General features: G+C 31.2%; 1 protein-coding gene and 1 long non-coding RNA gene across 2 annotated transcripts; both read right to left on the bottom strand.

Moving 5' to 3' along the window:
- Positions 1 to 5,143: 5,143 nt before the first annotated feature.
- LOC140955103 (uncharacterized) lies at positions 5,144 to 5,875 on the bottom strand. The gene is made up of 3 exons (XR_012168830.1): positions 5,805 to 5,875; positions 5,621 to 5,665; positions 5,144 to 5,473 (listed from the first exon to the last, which is right to left on the bottom strand). It is a non-coding gene; the product is annotated as an uncharacterized lncRNA (long non-coding RNA).
- Positions 5,876 to 12,818: 6,943 nt separating this feature from the next.
- On the bottom strand, positions 12,819 to 15,451 carry LOC118056541 (patellin-3). Its single transcript, XM_035068779.2, has 4 exons — positions 14,029 to 15,451; positions 13,810 to 13,934; positions 13,536 to 13,686; positions 12,819 to 13,360 (listed from the first exon to the last, which is right to left on the bottom strand). The coding sequence occupies exons 1-4, from the start codon at positions 15,274 to 15,276 to the stop codon at positions 13,106 to 13,108; spliced, it is 1,779 nt and encodes a 592-aa protein (XP_034924670.1). The 5' UTR covers positions 15,277 to 15,451; the 3' UTR covers positions 12,819 to 13,105.
- Positions 15,452 to 17,661: the final 2,210 nt, after the last annotated feature.

Genomic DNA, 17,661 nt, shown 5'->3' with positions numbered 1-17,661 from the left:
GAAGTTGTGAAGATTCAAGTGTGTGTGTGTGTGTGTGAAGAGTCCAAATGTGCAAAATGGAGGCTGTGAAAGTGACTGCAGAAGCGGATGAGGAGGTCTTGTGTCCACGTCCAATGAGTTGCCGGCCTTCTCCTCCAATGAGATTGCCTGCCTGGCAGCAAAACTGATGGAGACCCACGTTTAGCTGTGCTTGACTTTGGCACGTTTGAGACTCATCGTGATCAAACACTTGGAAGACGATGAACTGTCCACGAATAGACAAAAATAAAAGAATTGAAAGGTTGTATAATAATATGTGCATTAATTCCTTATATGGTGGCGTGGTGCCAATAAATGGCAGATTTGTTTTTAAGAAATTATCGGAGTGTTGTGATATTTTTTTGGTGTTTATGTTCCTATTTTTGTGTTTTAGATTTCTTAATATATAAATGTTAAACTTGTTTGATTTAGTATTATTAATCCCAACTCTTTGATTGATAAATTAATTTTTTATTAGTCTGAGAAGAAAATTGACTCAATTAAACTCGATACAATTCTATAAATTAACTCGGGCTAATCTATTAATGCTTTTTTTTTTATTTTTTTGTAAAAAATTTGAAAGAAAAGAGCTATGGTTAAGTAAGGGCAATTTCGGGAGACCAAAAATATAATTGAAAACCACCAACGGAGTCCTACATGGTGCCTTTGAAGGGACAGACCAGATGGGAAGGGCCCGAGATTGGGACAAAGCTTTGGCCATGTATGGAGACATAAAGGCCATGGAGAACATGATGCTCATATAGCCTCTGAATTGTGATTTTTGTTGGTAGAGGCATACATGTTGGAATTTCAAACCAATTATTGAAAAATAAAAATTAATAAAGTGGTTTTTTTTTTAAATTTGTTAATCATGTTTATGATAAGTGACACTTTCTTTGTTAATGAGAAGTAATTATATTAGGCCCAAAGTTACTAAACAAGTTATGTTTTAGGTTAATTTAATAAACTGGTTTTTTTTTTAATTATGTTTATTAATAAATGACATTTTCTTCGTTAATGATAATTAATTATATTACATCCAAAGTTATTAAACATCGTTTCATGACCTAGGTCATGTATTAAAACAATTAATCTAAATTGATTCAAGTTAATTATTTAAAAAAAAATTAAATCATTGATCGAGTGATTTTTTAAAAAACTCAATCCAGACCGGGGGGGTCAAATTAAGTTAAGCAAGCAGGATTTAATTTAATAATTGTGATTAGAACTATTCATAAGGACCATGGAAAGCAAATTATCCAAAAAGTAATCTACATGAAATTTCTCGGAAGAAAAAAGGAACAAGAAAACACAAGTGGATCCCCACAATCAGCTATCTAATTCATTTTGTCCTGTCGAGGCTGCAATGCCAGAGGGGAGGACTCCTCGCTTAAGGGTCCGTTTATTTAGTTGTAGCTTTTATATTTATGGTGTAAAAATTATAGTTAAGTATTTAGTAATACATCATACTATGTTTGATGTCATGAGGTCTATTAAATAATTAAGTTTGAAATGTAGTTTTTATGAAGTAATTTTTATATGCTGTTTTAATCAAGTTTCGTAAAATTCTATTTATTTTTACGTTTTAATTTTTTTTTAAAATTTTTTTTATTTTTTATTTACTTCAAATTATTTTTTTGTATTTTCAGATTATTTTGATGCGCTGATATCAAAAAAAAATTTTTTTTGAATAATAAAAAAATATTTTGATGTATTTCCAAGTAAAAAACATTTTTGAAAAAGAACCACAACCAAATATTTTATACATGTTTTTTGCTGCATATAAACTTCAATTATAATTTTTACCAAACACATGTCTAAATCCAACTAACCACACCTAACCATATTTTTTTAAAATTTATTTTTGTTTAAACCACAATAACAAAAACTAAACAAACACACTAACTACATCAAAAACCTGTAATTTTCATCAAGTTTGATTGAAGATTTAAGAACTATTATATTATTATTAGAAAAAAACTAATTTTACTAGTGATATTACCATAACTCATGACATAGTTTCCTAATTATTATGATAGTATAATTATAAATTTTCTCTTTTTAAATAAATGAACGAAGCTTGGAGAGTTATATTGTATTTTCAGACACAAATGTCTCTAATATATTGCATGAGTTTTTAATGCACAATTATAAATATAACATTGGAATAAATAATTCTAAAACTTTTGTTTCAAGGTGTTATTATCCTTTCATTTCTTGTTGGAATAATCCAATTGCTATAACCCTTGCATCGTTCGAGTGGCGCGTGTGGGGCTATTTGCCCATCAAACACTGCTTTTTGGTGCGGTGTTTGGTAGATTGTTGTGCCTTGAACACGGTGATGTGGTGTATGCACCTAATGCGTCTCTGGTTTGACATCAAATTCTATTTCTTTTCTTTTTTTTTCCCTTCTCCTCTCATTTCTCCTTGAATTTTGTGCTAGCTTTTGCAAAGTTTTAAAACCCTTGCAATTGTTTTTTCCTTCACATTTGATCCCTATCTTTTTTATCCTTATTTTTTTTTTAATAAGCTATGGAATTATAAATATTTTTCAATTTCACTCCCCCTACTATTTTTTTAATCTATAAATAATCTTTCAAATTACAAATATTTTTCAATTTCACCACCTTCCATTTTTAAATATATGAATAATCTATCATATTATAAATGCTTTCTAATTTCATCCTCTGTGATTTTTTTAATTTTTGAAAGTTGATCCTTATTCTTTTAATTGATACTTATTTTGTTCAAAATTATTTCTAAAATGTTTTTTTTTTCATCTAAATTTAATATATCTTTCTTGGGGTTTTTTCTATTAAATTTTATCCTCATTATTTTTATTGCTATTTGTTTTTGCTTTTGCTCACGTTAATAATGAGCACTCTCGAGTAATCTAAATTTTTAGTCTTTGGATGTTTGGGTTAACTTGTGCGCATCCTCAACTAATTTCACGGGCTCTAAAGTTAACAAACATATAAATCTTTAGTGATTCTGAGATTTGTATGATTCGAACTAGTGATTTATAAAAAATAAATCTAGAACCTAATCAATTGAATTATATCCCTTAATTAAAATTCACAAATATAATTGCTTGTATACATAGTTAATATGTAAATAACAGTTAGTCTGTGAAATGAGTTATTGCTCTCCGATCAATTGCTTCAACTTTTGAGAAAGAAGAAGGGATAAATTACAAATATCATCGTCTAGACATCCTTTTAAAGAGGACATGTTGAAATGAAAGAATGGTCCCGGCTTCCTTTGACAGCTGAAAATGACAATAGGGATTCAATAATCCAATCCTTAGATGGTGTCGGTATTAATTTAGCGGTTGTTTTTTTTAAAATATTTTTTAGTTTAAATATATTAAAATAATATTTTTTAAATTTTTTAAAATTATTTTTAATATCAATATATTAAAATTATATGAAAATATTAAAAAAAATCAATTTAATATAAAAAAATAAAAAAATATTTTTATAAAATATTTTTAAAACATAAAAATAATATGATTTTAATCACAGTACTTTATCACCTAAATTTTCGTTAGAAGCCAAGACAAAATTTAAGGACCACAGTGTCTTGTTTGCCTCCCAAAGTCATTGAAACACAGTTTTGTGACTTTGTCATTGTTTTTTTCTGTTAGATGCATCAAAAAAAAAAAAAAAAAAACATGCGGTAGAATTAAGCCACAAAAAAGAGAAGTGTTTGTTTGTGGTGTGGCTAAGAGACAAGCCAAGGTTTTCAAACATGTGACATCTGCCACAATGTTTACATGTTGGCTTCAAGAGGAACACTATTTTTAAAATGACCGTTCCAAAATACATACACACACACTAGCTCAAGTTGCATATTAATATCAATTTTTTAATATAATAAAAAATATTAATGTTATAAGAAATTATTTGATATTTTTATTAAAACTCGGTTTAGTAGATCAATCTTAAAATCTCATAATCTAACTTTTTATATAAATCAAGTTTAAAATTAAATCATATGAAAAATATCATGATATGATCCAGTTAATTTGACCAGTTCAAAAAGGCATCCTGGCCAACCTATAAAACAAATATAAGGATGAAATGAACATAAAAATATCTCTTGAGCTAACTTCTTGTCTAATTCATATTTAAAATTAAATTGTGTGGTAGTTTGTTTCTTGAACGTAATCTAGATAGTGTTTGACATTGCGGTCCAACCATCACTTTGAAAAACAAATTAGCTTCAAAATATTTTTTATGTGTTTTTAAATTATTTTGATGTGAGGCTGATATAACAAATAAATTTTTAAAAATTAAAAAAAACATTATTTTGATGATTTTTCAAAGCGAAAAACACTTTAAAAAACAATAGTGTTTTCTACCACACTCCTAAATTGTTTTCTGATACCTAATTTACTAAGTTGGTTTAAAGGCAACCTAGAGAAAAAAGGATGAAATTGACAAAAAATTTCTCGACCCGACTCCTTACTTAGCTCGGGTTTAAAATTAAATTATGTGATAATTGTCTTTGTAAGAGAATAATATAAATTATATTTTGAGACCTCACCTAACAGCTTAAGCTATTAGGTTGAATTTGTTATTTGACATGATATCAAAGCTTTGATGACAAAGTGATCACGAGTTCAAATCTCATCATCCTCATTTATTTGATAAAAATCAAGCACAAGATAGTGTGGGCCTGTACAGGTTAACGTTTCAAGTCTAAAGGATTTTTATTTAAGAGGGTGTGTTAGAGAATAATATAAATCATATCTTGATAGTTGGGACCTCATCTAACAAGCTTAAGTTATTGGGTTGAATTGATTCTTTGACAGTCTTGATATGATTCAATCAACTTGATCAATTCAAAAACAACCCAAACAACTATTAAAAGATCTACAGGTGAAATTAAAAGAAGGAGACAAAATTAAAATAAAAAAAAGGGAGAATTTACTTTATCTCTATCTCTAATTTTTAAGCATAATATATTTTTATTTTATTTTATAATAATAAAGCATTAATTAAACAAAATATATCTAATATATTTTTGACATAACATGAAAAATACAATATAAACTAAGATAATGAAAAAAAATATAAAATAATAAGAAATTTTTTTTTAAAATAATAAATCACGAGATTACCCTCTCCTTTCCAAAATACTTAACACATGATCTCATTCTTTATGGTGATGGATTATACTAGCCAGAAAGCAAGTTCCTTCAAATCCCCAGGTAGACTTGGAAAAGATTTATGCTAATAGTAAGCTCAGTGCCGTCAAACATAGCACAATTTGATCTCAAACACATTTGAATTCTGAAGAGAATCTCACAAGAAATGAATAACTAGCAGCGGTGATTATATGTTAAATGAGTACTTGTTCTTGAGCTTCAGCCATGTCCACCATTAATGCCAGGCAGTCTCCTTCTCTCAGCTTCTCTTCTTGGGTCCTCCATCATCACTGTCAACTTATCCTAAAATAGGATTTGAAAGAATATTATGAGTTGGAAGTTGAAGCATTATCCTTAACGAAATTATTGAGCTGATTTGTAGTTCAATATTCAGCTACAAGAACACTGAACAGTAAGTGAATTAAATTAATAATAAACAAACGAAATTACCTCGCTAAAAAGCATGCCTCTGTTTTTCCTGAGAAGCTCCAACACCTAATCAAAAGACACAGATATAAAGATATAATTAATTGTTAAAAACATGTTTTATATATATATATATATATATATATATATATATATATATATATATATATATATATATATAAGAATAGTGAGTAGGAGGAGAAGAGACCCTTTTGGTTTCTTGAACATACTGGAGTTCTTGAGGGCTAGGAGGAGGTGCTTCGATCAACCCAAATTTAAAGAGAGAGCCCATAAACAGCAGTAATTGATCTGATCCTGAATTTATCACAAATTTCTCGTCAGATTAAACTGCAGAAATTAATTTAGAAATTAACAACTTAATTGATTTTTAACTTGGCTCTTTATTCCAAACTCATTTTTAATATTCAATTTCTTTCAATTTAAATCAAATTAAACCGATTTAAGCCTTTTTTTTCAATTTTTTCTTGAATTTCTTTTATGGTTTTCAAGTTATTTACATAATCAAATGACACATTTCAAAGAAAAAAAGTTCAAATGAAGGTGATTTTATTCTCTAACTATATCACAAAAAATAGATTAAAATCCGTTTAGTTTGTTAAGTTTTTTAGATTCATAAGATGTTTTTGAATATTTTCAAGTAAATAAAGTTTGAGGTTACATAACTCGAATCTTAATTTTTCAGACATAAAAGATGACCAGATTTTCTATAAGAAAATAACACATTGTCTACCTAAAAAAAAAATCAAAAACTAATTTTAACTTTAAAAAATTAAAATAATTTTGTTTTAATTGACCCAAAATACATGAATGGAACCTTGGACCGGATTATTTTATCTTTAATTACGTTTTATCTGAGTGGTTTAAGAAACCAATTATCCCAAGTCTAAACACCTTTAGGCACTCAAATATATGAAAATCTTAGAGTTCTCTAGAGTAACTAACAATACTATGGATTCATTTTGAAAAGAAAAATAGATAAAAAAAAAAAAATCATATTTAAACCCAACAAAAATTATAAGAATATTCTCATCCAGGCTCAAAAATAATTTTTTTATATTTTTTCTTCTTTTGTCTATATTTTCTTGTATAATAAGTATTGGTAGACCACTCTAAAATTTCTCCAAATGTATGGGTTAATTATGAGCTCTTGCTTATCGTATAGTGCTAATAAAAAAAGAAGAAATCTTAATTTATTACCACCTATTAAGTTACAAGAATATTAATCTCATTTATTAGTATGTCCTGTCAGCAACATAAAAGAAAATAATTCAATTTATCTTTTCATCATGCAATACTTTCGCCCTAATTAATAGCCCTCCTTCCAAACTAGACCCCATTATCAACAAAAAGCACCACCACCGATCTCTTCATCCTCGACAACCCTTTCTTCCATCACCGGTCTTTTCACCCAATCTCTTTCTTTTTCCTTACTTTATTCCCAAATCAATTTAACAATATCCTCAATATTCACAAGCAACTCATCTCTTACAAGCAACACAAACTGATGTTTTGTTTGCATTATTTTTAGAACCTAACCTAGGGTTTAGGTTTTGTTAAAGAACGATGTTAATGCTAGGGAGGGTTAGGAAAGCACCCACTCTTCTCTTCTACTTCCATGAAGACAAGAAAATATCTCAAAAGAGGCCAAGGCCAAAGGAAACCTAGCAAGCATGTTAGATTTAAAGACTACATCTTCCCTACCCAAGATTGAAGATTATGGCAACCACCCCAAATCTATCATCTTCATTTTCATGTACAATGTTTGCTCTCTTTATTGGGTGGATCGGGTTTGCCCTAGATTGGAAAGGGTGGAAGGAAAAGTCACTCTAGTTGAATTAGAGAATGAATTTTTTTTTTTGTTGTTGTTGACGTGACCATATTTTAATGCCATGGCATATCAAAACTTCTCTTAGAAAGGCTTTAGTTAAAGATCCCTAATTCAAAAATAATATTTAGTTTTTATTTTTAGGTTGCCAGCCTCCAATATCCAGGTTGTCCCGACTAATATGGTGGTCGCCCCGGGTTGCATACCTGGCAATGACAGGTAAGGCTACCAATGGGTGTTGCTGCGTACACAGGGACTTGAAACCGAGACCTCACTTAAGCGGAACAAGCTGCTTATCACTTGAACCAACTCTCATTGGTAAAATAATATTTAGTTAGTTTTTTTTTTTTTTACGATGTTTACAATTCCTTATCAAAACTAAAAAGAAATCCCAAAAATAAAGGGAAAATAGTAAAATTAAATTAAAATAATCATAAACCAACAAGAAAATATAACAAATCTTGAATGATAATTTCTAAACCCTATTTGAAGGCTTTCTCAAACTTCAATTAATATAAAATTTTAACCATTAAAAAAACAAGTTCTCTGAAAATCTTCTAGTAAAGTTTCAATATACCAATTAATATAAAACTTAGAAAAAGAAAAGAAAAGAAAGTCTCCAACATCAAATGGTTATTTGGTGCAACTTCCGTGTAATTTATCTCACGACTGAAAGCATTTTTCATACAGAATTTGAAACATTTTCGTATAATGAAGCATTTTTTTTTTTTTTAGTTTAACGTGGGTGTCCGGGCCATCTTGCGCGCACCTCGACTAATCCTACGGATCCTGAAATTAACGATCATGTAAGCCTCCAGTGGCCATCATAATGAAGCATTTAAATTGCTTGGAAGTGAAGGCTTAGCCTTCTAGACTTTGAACAACTTTGTAGGCGCAAAAAAACAACAAAATATTCCAAGCCTGGTATTGTGGGGATTGATAAGAGAGTTGTCATGCCACAAAATAAATGATTGCAAGGCAAATAGGTCCCAAATTTGTATGTATAGCTAGGGTTCGTCACGCGTGGAGAAAGTTAGAAAGCAAATGGAAAAAGAAGAGCCAACACCCACCTAGCTGATTACCAATCCACCTAAAAATTGAAAGCTCAACAAACCAATGAATGAATGCTTGGCTGTTTGTAAATGACCTAATTAAGCTGTGTAATCATTATTGAAACCGGCATGTCTACAACAAATTTTAATTATTTTGAAATCCAGGTCTTACGTGATCATGTGTAATATATATGCAGTCTTATATATTAGATTTTGTTTTACATATATAAAAGGTTTACAGGGATTATTAATTCTTAAGTATTCTCAAAATAAAACAATAAAATAGAATAATATAAATTATTTTTTAAAACCTAATCTAATAACTTAAATTTTTAGGTTGAGATTAGTTATTTGACATGATATGAATTCGAATCTCACTATCCTTTTTTATTTAATAAAAATTAAGTATAATGTAGTATAGACATATACAAATTTCAAGTTCGAATAGCTTTTACTTGAATAGGTATATTAGAGAATAATATAAATAATATTTTTAAGAATTTACCTAATAATTTAAATTATTGTGTTGAGATTGGTTCTTTAACAAGCAGCTACAAGTCTGTTGCATGAGTTTAAACCACCAGAAAAAAAAAAAATTAGCAAGTGAATACAATAAAATAAAAATCAAATTATTTTTCAAGAAAAGAATTATGAATGGTTTGAAGATTTAAAATAACTATTGGTATTCTCTTTTTAGAAATGCAAAGATGAAAAAGAAAAAGGAATGCTAACCTTTTCTTTTCTGGTGCCGTGTGTGGTAGAAGAAAGATAATGTTATTATCTAATTAGATTCAGTTTTAATTTTAATATTTTTTTAGTGAGAGTTTGGAAACAAGGTTATAACAGTGTTTTAAGAAATTTTAATATTTATATTAAAAATTTTTTTTTTTTTATATTTTGAATTGTTTTGATGCGCTGATCTTAAAAATAAATTTTAAAAAATAAAAAACATCATTTTGATACATTTTGACATGAAAAACACTTTGAAAAAGCAACCGAGACTACACTCTCAAACATGAGCTTAATCAAATTTATAGCATCATGCATAACGTTAATTATGACCATCTAATCATGTTTCAATATATATATATATTATGTGGCCCCGTAATAAGAGCTTACAATTAAGTGATTTGCTCCTCTTATAGTCTCAAGTTTGAGTTCTGTGGTTATTAATATGATGGTCACTGAAAGTTTACATAGTCATTAACTTCAGGACCCGTGGAATTAGTCGAGATATGTATAGGCTAGCCTAGACACCAACATGTATCAAAAGAGGGCTTTCTAATTGGAAATGTTGTCTTGACTAGTAAAATTACACACCCGATATACTTTTATAGAGCATGTTTCTGTTTTTTGTTTTATTATGTAAAATAGATTAGATGGCTTCTCTAAATCTTAAGACTAAATATGAAGAAGACACATAAAATAACATTCTAGATAATATTAGAGTAGAAGATCTCATGGCATTTTGTTTTTGTCCCACATCATTTAGCTCTCGCGTGCTGTCTCTTTATACCGAACCGCTATACCTACTTGATATTTGTTGCAATCTCTTTGAAATCTTGCCATATGAACTCATGTATTGAAGAAGACTAGTAGAAAGGTTGGTGGAAAGCCAACAAACAAATGATATATTCTTTTTCATTAACGGCTATTAATTACTCAATTATGTCCCCTTTAAGGGATTGTGTAGCAGTAAAATGCGGTTGAAACTGTATTTTGTTGCATTTATAATTTTAAAAGTGTTTAATTAATCATTTGTTGAAAACTCTCTTGAAATTTTAGTTTTAAAAAGCTATAGTTTATATTTTTTTAATTTATTTTTAAATTACAATCATAAAAACTAACTTTAATATCTATGGTCGTCCCTTCTCACCAACTAGCTTAAAGGATTTTTCCCCCCCTTGGAATATCAATTCAAAACCTCAAATCTTAGCCAAGATGGCATTTTTATTCCTCATATGAAGAACAACTGCTGTTAAATATCGACATCCTTGGGGCTTGAAATAGCAATATCTAAGATTAGAAATTCAATCTATTAAGGTCTGTTTGGAATTGTGGTAGTAATTACAGTTTAAAATATTTTTTTCTTAGAAATACATTAAAATAATATTTTTTTTATTTTTTTAAAATCAGTATATCAAAACAAACTAAAATCATAAAAAAATTAATAAAAAAAAAATTAAAAATTAAAAAAAAAAAAAAAACAATTCCAACCACGTTTCCAAACTTGTATGGATGCACCATAGGCCTGTTGAATTCGAGCAAGCAGGTAACCACTAGTGGTTGCTGTCCGGAAGGTGACTTCAGTTGCGCGATGGAGAGAGCTTGTGGTAATAAATTTGCAGAAACCATGTGACAATTTTTTTCTGCTATGGAGGGGGCGTTGGTCACCATAAAAACACCATATAAAAAACCAACTGTTTTGGCAGGACAACCACTGGATCATGTAATTGGAGTCTGCATGTACCTGAAACCAAATAAATGATGTGCAACACTGGGCAAGAATGAAGCCAAATGAGCAGATATCACTGCCTCGAAAAGAAATTAGTAATATTCACAGACCAGAAGATCAATGTTAATTTGAAATAGAAAAGAGGGCATTTTTCAAAGAAACTCTAATAATAATTAAGCAGGACCATGTGATTCACGTACGTTAAAAATGGTGAAAACATAGACAGACGTTTCAGTGGCAGAAGCTGGTTTCCTGCAGTGATTCTGATGAGAAAAGCACTACAGAACAGATTAACAAAGGTACAATATATCATAAACTCTTGATTTGTTTTTTTTTTTTTTTTTTTTTTGTCTTAATGGTGAGGGATCCTATGACTGGATGTGGGGAAGAATCCTAGATGCTTACAAACAAGAGTTTAATTGGTGTTTAGGCATATTTTTGCTAGCATACTTGCAGGAGGGTGGAGCAAGGGATCGTGTGGTTAGGCATATTTTACAAATATAATTCTACCTTGTTTCCCATGATCAGTGCTCTGTTTAGCATAGTGGGACTTGAACTTAAGATCCGCAATCGCTTTGAGAGAAAGACTATTAATAATTTCAAGCTAGAGACATGTTGTCCTTGCTACCATGTGAGATCCGAAAAGAAAACTATATGCTATAATTGTTTGGTGGATCAAAATCAGGTCAACTGCATGAAAAAGCTGAGCATAACCTTGGAACTGTATGATCTTAGATTCTCTAGCTGCTAAGAAAACACTCTTGACATACGTGGATTGATAATGCTTTTCAGAAGCTTTTGTTAGCCCTCCCATTCATTATGAAATGGAATCATATAAAGTATCGATGTTGACTTTGATCAATCTTCATGATTACATCACCTGATCCTAATACCTTCGATTACCCTGCAATAATAAAGCCCAGAAAGCCATATATTCCGAGTTTTGAGTGTTCGACAGAAAAAACAGACAAGAGCACAGAAGGAGAATATATAATCTTCTATTTTTTATTTTTTGTATAAAGAAAATATTTTCAATGTTTGAGCCTGCACGAATGTGATCATGAGCCCGAGACTTTTATCATTGCACCATTAGTGAGTTTCTCTCAATCTGATATGTGTCTATGGATGGCATAGACTTTCTTGCAGTCATCAATGGATTTGTATTATTGGACCAGTGGTGATTTGTCCCGATAAATTAAGCACAGAAAACTGGAAACGGGAAAAGGACTTGTGCTTGAATCTTGTACCTTGCTAAAGAAGAGAAAAACAGACGTTGATGGAGGCCTCAAAACATGAGTTACATGTTAAATTACTTTTGAAGCAAAGATTCTTTTCAATAAAAAAAAGACTATCCAAGGGAACATTGTTTTCCTCTATCAGCGGTGGAGAACCTCTAGTTTCTTTCAAAGGTACCAAACTACCATGCTAATTGAGAAAAGTTGCAGTAGCCCCACGTTGTCTCATAACTATTCACATATCCTGGAAAGGATAGTAGCACACAGAATTCAGCCGTTCTTGATTTGTTTCAGTTTTACTCAAATGCCAGAGTAGTGTCACCTAGGGTAGGCACACTTTATAGCTACAAACTTACATGACAGGTAGGAATCACCATCTGTGTTATCTTCAACATCCAATACCAAAATGGAGCCTAATTTTCTTTTTCTTTCCCCACCATAATTTGCTGACCTTTGGAAATAGTTAGGTAAGCACCAATCCGTCAAGGGCACAAGTCAAAAATGGATCAACTCTTGCTTGGATTACAATATTCAACTTTAAAGATGATGTCAAATTGAAGCATTCGATGTCGCAATATCATAAGAGTTTTGAGATTACATAAAAGTAAATGGTACTGAAATATTGACATCCAGATAAAAGAGAAAGCGCATCGCAAAACGCCTCAAAGAAATGCAGATTCATGTATATATATAAGTTTCACAACCACACACCCCTCCATTTGCCCACACATCTGTTTGTTTTCCCCAAGATGATTGACAAAAGAAACACCAAATGCAAACCATGTGCTATTCTCAACCAGCCATGCCACCCACCAAAAAGAACCAAAGCCAAATAAAAGACAAAAGGCTCACCCAGAGTACATAAAATTAATTCAATTTCCACAACTATCTGAGATGGAAACATTAAATACAAAGAGTTCCTCAATCTGAGAAGGGGTTTATCTTGAACCTGTAGAGAAGTTTCTTCTTCTTTGAGGTAGAGTTGTCAACTGTGAGCAATATTTTTCCCAGCTCACCAACTTTGAAGCTGTTAGACACCACTGGCTCATTGGTTGGGGTCATTTTTGTGGGTTTTGTTATTATAATTGTGTATGCATCTTTAGAATCGGGCACGAATTCAGCACTATAACTCACCTCCCATCCAACAACTCGCAACTCCCAAACAATGAAACATTTCTGCAATGCACAAATTCATACTTCAAAAACAGAACAAACCTTTCATCCATAGCCAAGCATTCTTAGCAATAGCAGAAATGTCCATAATCAAAGCCAGTTAATAAGAGTTAAGAATTGCACAGTAGCATGGATCAATTGTAAGTAGTATATCACAAAGGGAGCAGTGAATTTGTACCTCATAAATTATAATTTCCACAATTTGCTTGGTTGCTGGTTTTACAGTTATCTCAGTAGCAGGATCAGCAATAGTAAATTCGGGGTTGCAGTCGCAGAAATCCACACTCAAGCCACCATACTGGATAGGTACTTGCTCAGGAGATACATATCTGTTTCACCAGTTTTAGATTTAGAGTCTATATCAAACAATAAGTAGAAGAAGAAAATTCTCAAGAGGACCATCAAAGGACCCTATTTTGGCAAAAATTAAATGATTTAGAGACTTCACTAACTTGAAAAGTGTCTCAGCAGATTTTGATGGGCCTGCGAATACAAATTTGCTTTTGGTTCTTTGCGTCATAAATGGACTGATCATTGTATAAAATGCAAGATACCACCAAGGGACATTGATGAACACCTAAACAAAACCCAAAACCACAACACTCAGTACATCACAAACAAACCATTCAATCAAAATCCAATCAAGAAAGCAATTAGTCATGAGAATCTACCTGTTTGGCCACAAACTCAGGGTAATTGTCCTGAAGCAATAGGAGAGCCTGTTTAGTAGCCAACCTAAGCTCTCTCTTTCCGGGTCCTGGAGAGTTCTTGAGATCATTAACCTGGAAGACGGTGGAAATACCACTAGGACTAAAATCAAGCTTCCTTATGCTCCTCTCCAAGAACTGAATCCGCCACCTCAAGAACTTCAATCTTTTCTCCTCGTCAGAGAATGTCTTCTGATACAACTCTTTATTTTGAAACTCACCATACACATTATAACACACAGGATGCCCTTCCCTGTCATAACCATGCATAAACACAACTTTCTCCAAATCATCACCTAGATCTTCATCAACAAGCTCATCAATTTTAAAGTCTCTCCTCCATTGAATTGTGTTCTTGATCATTACAAATGCATCTCTTACCTTAAAATCCCTTGCCCTCAAGAACTTCAAGAGAACCACATCACTTCTATCATCTTTCAGAAGAGGGATCCCCCATATAGTGATCTCCTCTGGTGAAGATACAGCCTTTTGCTCTTCTTTTGCCACTTCTTGTGATTTTTTTTCTGGGGTTTCTTCAACTTTTGATTCATGAGTCTCTGCTGGTGGTTTAATCTCAGTACTAACATCAGATTCTGACGCTGATGCTTCAGTTTTGGAGGTTTCTTGAGTTGTTTGTGCTTCTTGGGTGATAATAACACTTTGTCTCTCTTCTTTTTTTGGTGAAGCAGTGCTAAACTGGTGAGTATTGAGAGCTTCGTGAACCAACTGCTTCAGTTCTTCTAAAGCTTTTCTCTCAATATCAGAGAGATCAGACACTAGGTTACTCTCTTCCTTAAAAGAAACTAAAGTTTGAGGAACTTTATTCTCTTGTACTTGCTTCTCCTTCCCAGTGTCGGCAACGGCAACAGCAACAACCTCTTCTTTAGTAGCTGCTGACTTTTCAGTTACCTCAGTTTTCTCCTCAGGAGGTGGTTGTGGTGATGAAACTGACTCTTCTTTCTCCATCATCGCCGCCAATGATGATGATCTAGAGTCCTTCTGCTCACCTTCCGGTGGGGGTGGTAGTGTTGGCCCCTGTAACTCCTTCCCCTTTGCTCCCGGTGATTCAGCTTCTTCAGCTGGTTCCGGTGCTGGTGCTGGTGCTGGTGGCAAGTCTCCTATATCTTTCACCATGGCTGGAGAAGGTGGAGCTTGCTCAAGTGATGGCGGAGGCGGCGGCGTTACGGGCGGTGGAGTAGATTCTTGGGCCATTACTTGGTAAGGTGAGAAAGTGACTAGGTTAAGCGTGGAGGCTAGACACAACACACAGTGTTTTATGTTAAGGAAAGGAAAATGGTCACGCCAACTGACTTGCTGTTTTTATTCTGTCTTTATTAATTTATTTCAGACACGTTCAAGAGGAGCAGAGAGAGCCGCAGAAAGATGTGGAATCCTAAGCCATATGTACTGTTAAGACTGCAGATAAATTAAGATATATTAATTTTTTTTTTTTTTTTTTTTCATGTCAAAAACAAAACGGTCCTTTTCAACTCTACTCAAACGTTTACACAAATAAGATATTCAGATTAAATTTATTTATTTTCTTTTGTTTGTAATAGATTAGGATATGATAATTTAATTTAAACTTTGATTGGCACGGTTTATTTTACTAGATGAAAACCCGATCTAAATTTAATATATATATATATATTACTATTTTATTTTTTTGAATAATAAATAATAATTATACAATGAGTACTTATATAAATATCAAAAAGTCGACGGATAAAATATAAACATCTAAATTTTTTTATCTAATAAATAATGAATAGGATATAAATACAAGAAAAACTCAACTCATAAATTTTTATTGAGAAAAAAATAATAAAAATAAAAAGATTATGGTGAAGCTCTTTGTTGACCATGTATCAAAAAAAACAAAATTACATACATTAATAATCTAATGAATTTCATATTAATTTTTAAATATTGTTAGATTTTATTAAATGTGATTCAATTTTAAAACATAAATTTTCATCTCTTAGTCTTTGAAGGTCTTTGAAGTTAAATGATTGTTTTATAGCTGAAGGTTTCTATGCTGATGACTCTCTTCTTCTTTTTTTATTTTTTTAGCCAACAATTGATATTCGTATGTAGTTCAACTCTTAAACAATTTTTGTCTCTAGTGTCATAGTTTTGTATGGATATGCTACTAGAAAATTATTTAATTAATACAAGATGCATACTCGCGTGTTGTCGCGGGCTTATAAAACAAATATATTTATGTATGCTAATATTCTTTTTTATTATATTTATGTTGAAAGCATGTTTGACTTGAATTTTATTTTGCATGTTTGGGCTTACATTGAATAATCTTTTATGTTTTGTATGCTCTTATTATAACAAATACACTAAAAGGCATAAAAGATTTATTGTAGCCCCCTTACATTTTTCTATTCACCATTAGAGTGTTGTGATAATTTTGTCCTTCCCATAAAAAAATAAATGCCTTTGGATTAGGGGTATTTTGGTATTTTTCACATAGTTCATAAGTCATTATTGATTTGTTTAGGGGTAATTTTGTCCATTCAATGTTTTCATAAACAGTAAAATAACCAAAATATCTCTAGGAGCAAAAAAAAATTAAGAGGTGTTATGTAGGGGTATTTAGGTATTTTTCTTTTTTATACACAAATGAAATTACACAGGTACCTTTGGATGCAAGATATTTAGTTCATTGTTATCAGGGGTACTTTGGTCTTTTAACCTTGTTTTTTTTTTTGTTAATTGTAAGTTTAGTTGAGGATAGTTATGTAATTTACCATTAAAATAATAATTTCTTATTAAAAAAATTTGTTGGCACCTGCAGAGCACGTGCTTGCGCATTGGAACTATTGCACGCTTTGGGCAGTGTGTGCTATAATTTTCAGTTGTAAAAAATGATCATCTGCCATCTCATATTATTCCTCACCATATCCTTTTCCATTATAATGGTGTGAATGCTTCTAATTTGGCCGATGTATCGTTAACAACCCTTTTTTTTCCTTCTTTCATCTCTCTTTCCCACTACTGTAAATACATTATGGTCCTTTTTTTTGTTATTTCAAATTTAAACCTTTGAGTTTTGATTGTTGTTTTTTATTCATTTTCTCTTTTGTTGAAATTTTGTTTGTTTTCAATTTAGCTTTTTGTTCTTAATTTGTATTGCAAGATTTCCTTACTTTAAAAGGAGATTGTGAAAGGCTTTTAGAAAGGAAAAATTCAACAACTCTTTTTCCCATCTATGAGAGCATTAATTTGACCAAACAATAAAAGAAGATTAAGCATTCAATATAACATGTTCTAAGCATGAAAAGAGGTCTAAAAGAGACGGCAATCACATATTATTCCTACATAAGTCAAACTCGACTATACAAGGAAATTAATCAAGCTAGGGATAATTTTGGGGGCTGATTGTTTCCTTGTATTATTCTAAATATTGTACTTAGTTTTTAGTCTGTTTTAAGTATTATTTGAACCATAATATTTTAGTTTACAATTTTAAGTTCAGATGGGTTTGTTTTGGTCTAAATTAAGTGTTTTAGGTTAGTTTAAGGCATTAGACTTATGTTAGTTGAAAGTCTAATAGTTTGCAACTCAATATAGGTCTATTAGGGT

This window comes from Populus alba, chromosome 19 (assembly GCF_005239225.2).
Source record: "Populus alba chromosome 19, ASM523922v2, whole genome shotgun sequence".
Classification (NCBI taxonomy): Eukaryota; Viridiplantae; Streptophyta; class Magnoliopsida; order Malpighiales; family Salicaceae; genus Populus; species Populus alba.
The sequence above is the reverse complement of the archived record's forward strand: the minus strand, read 5'-3'. Positions and strand labels throughout refer to the sequence as shown.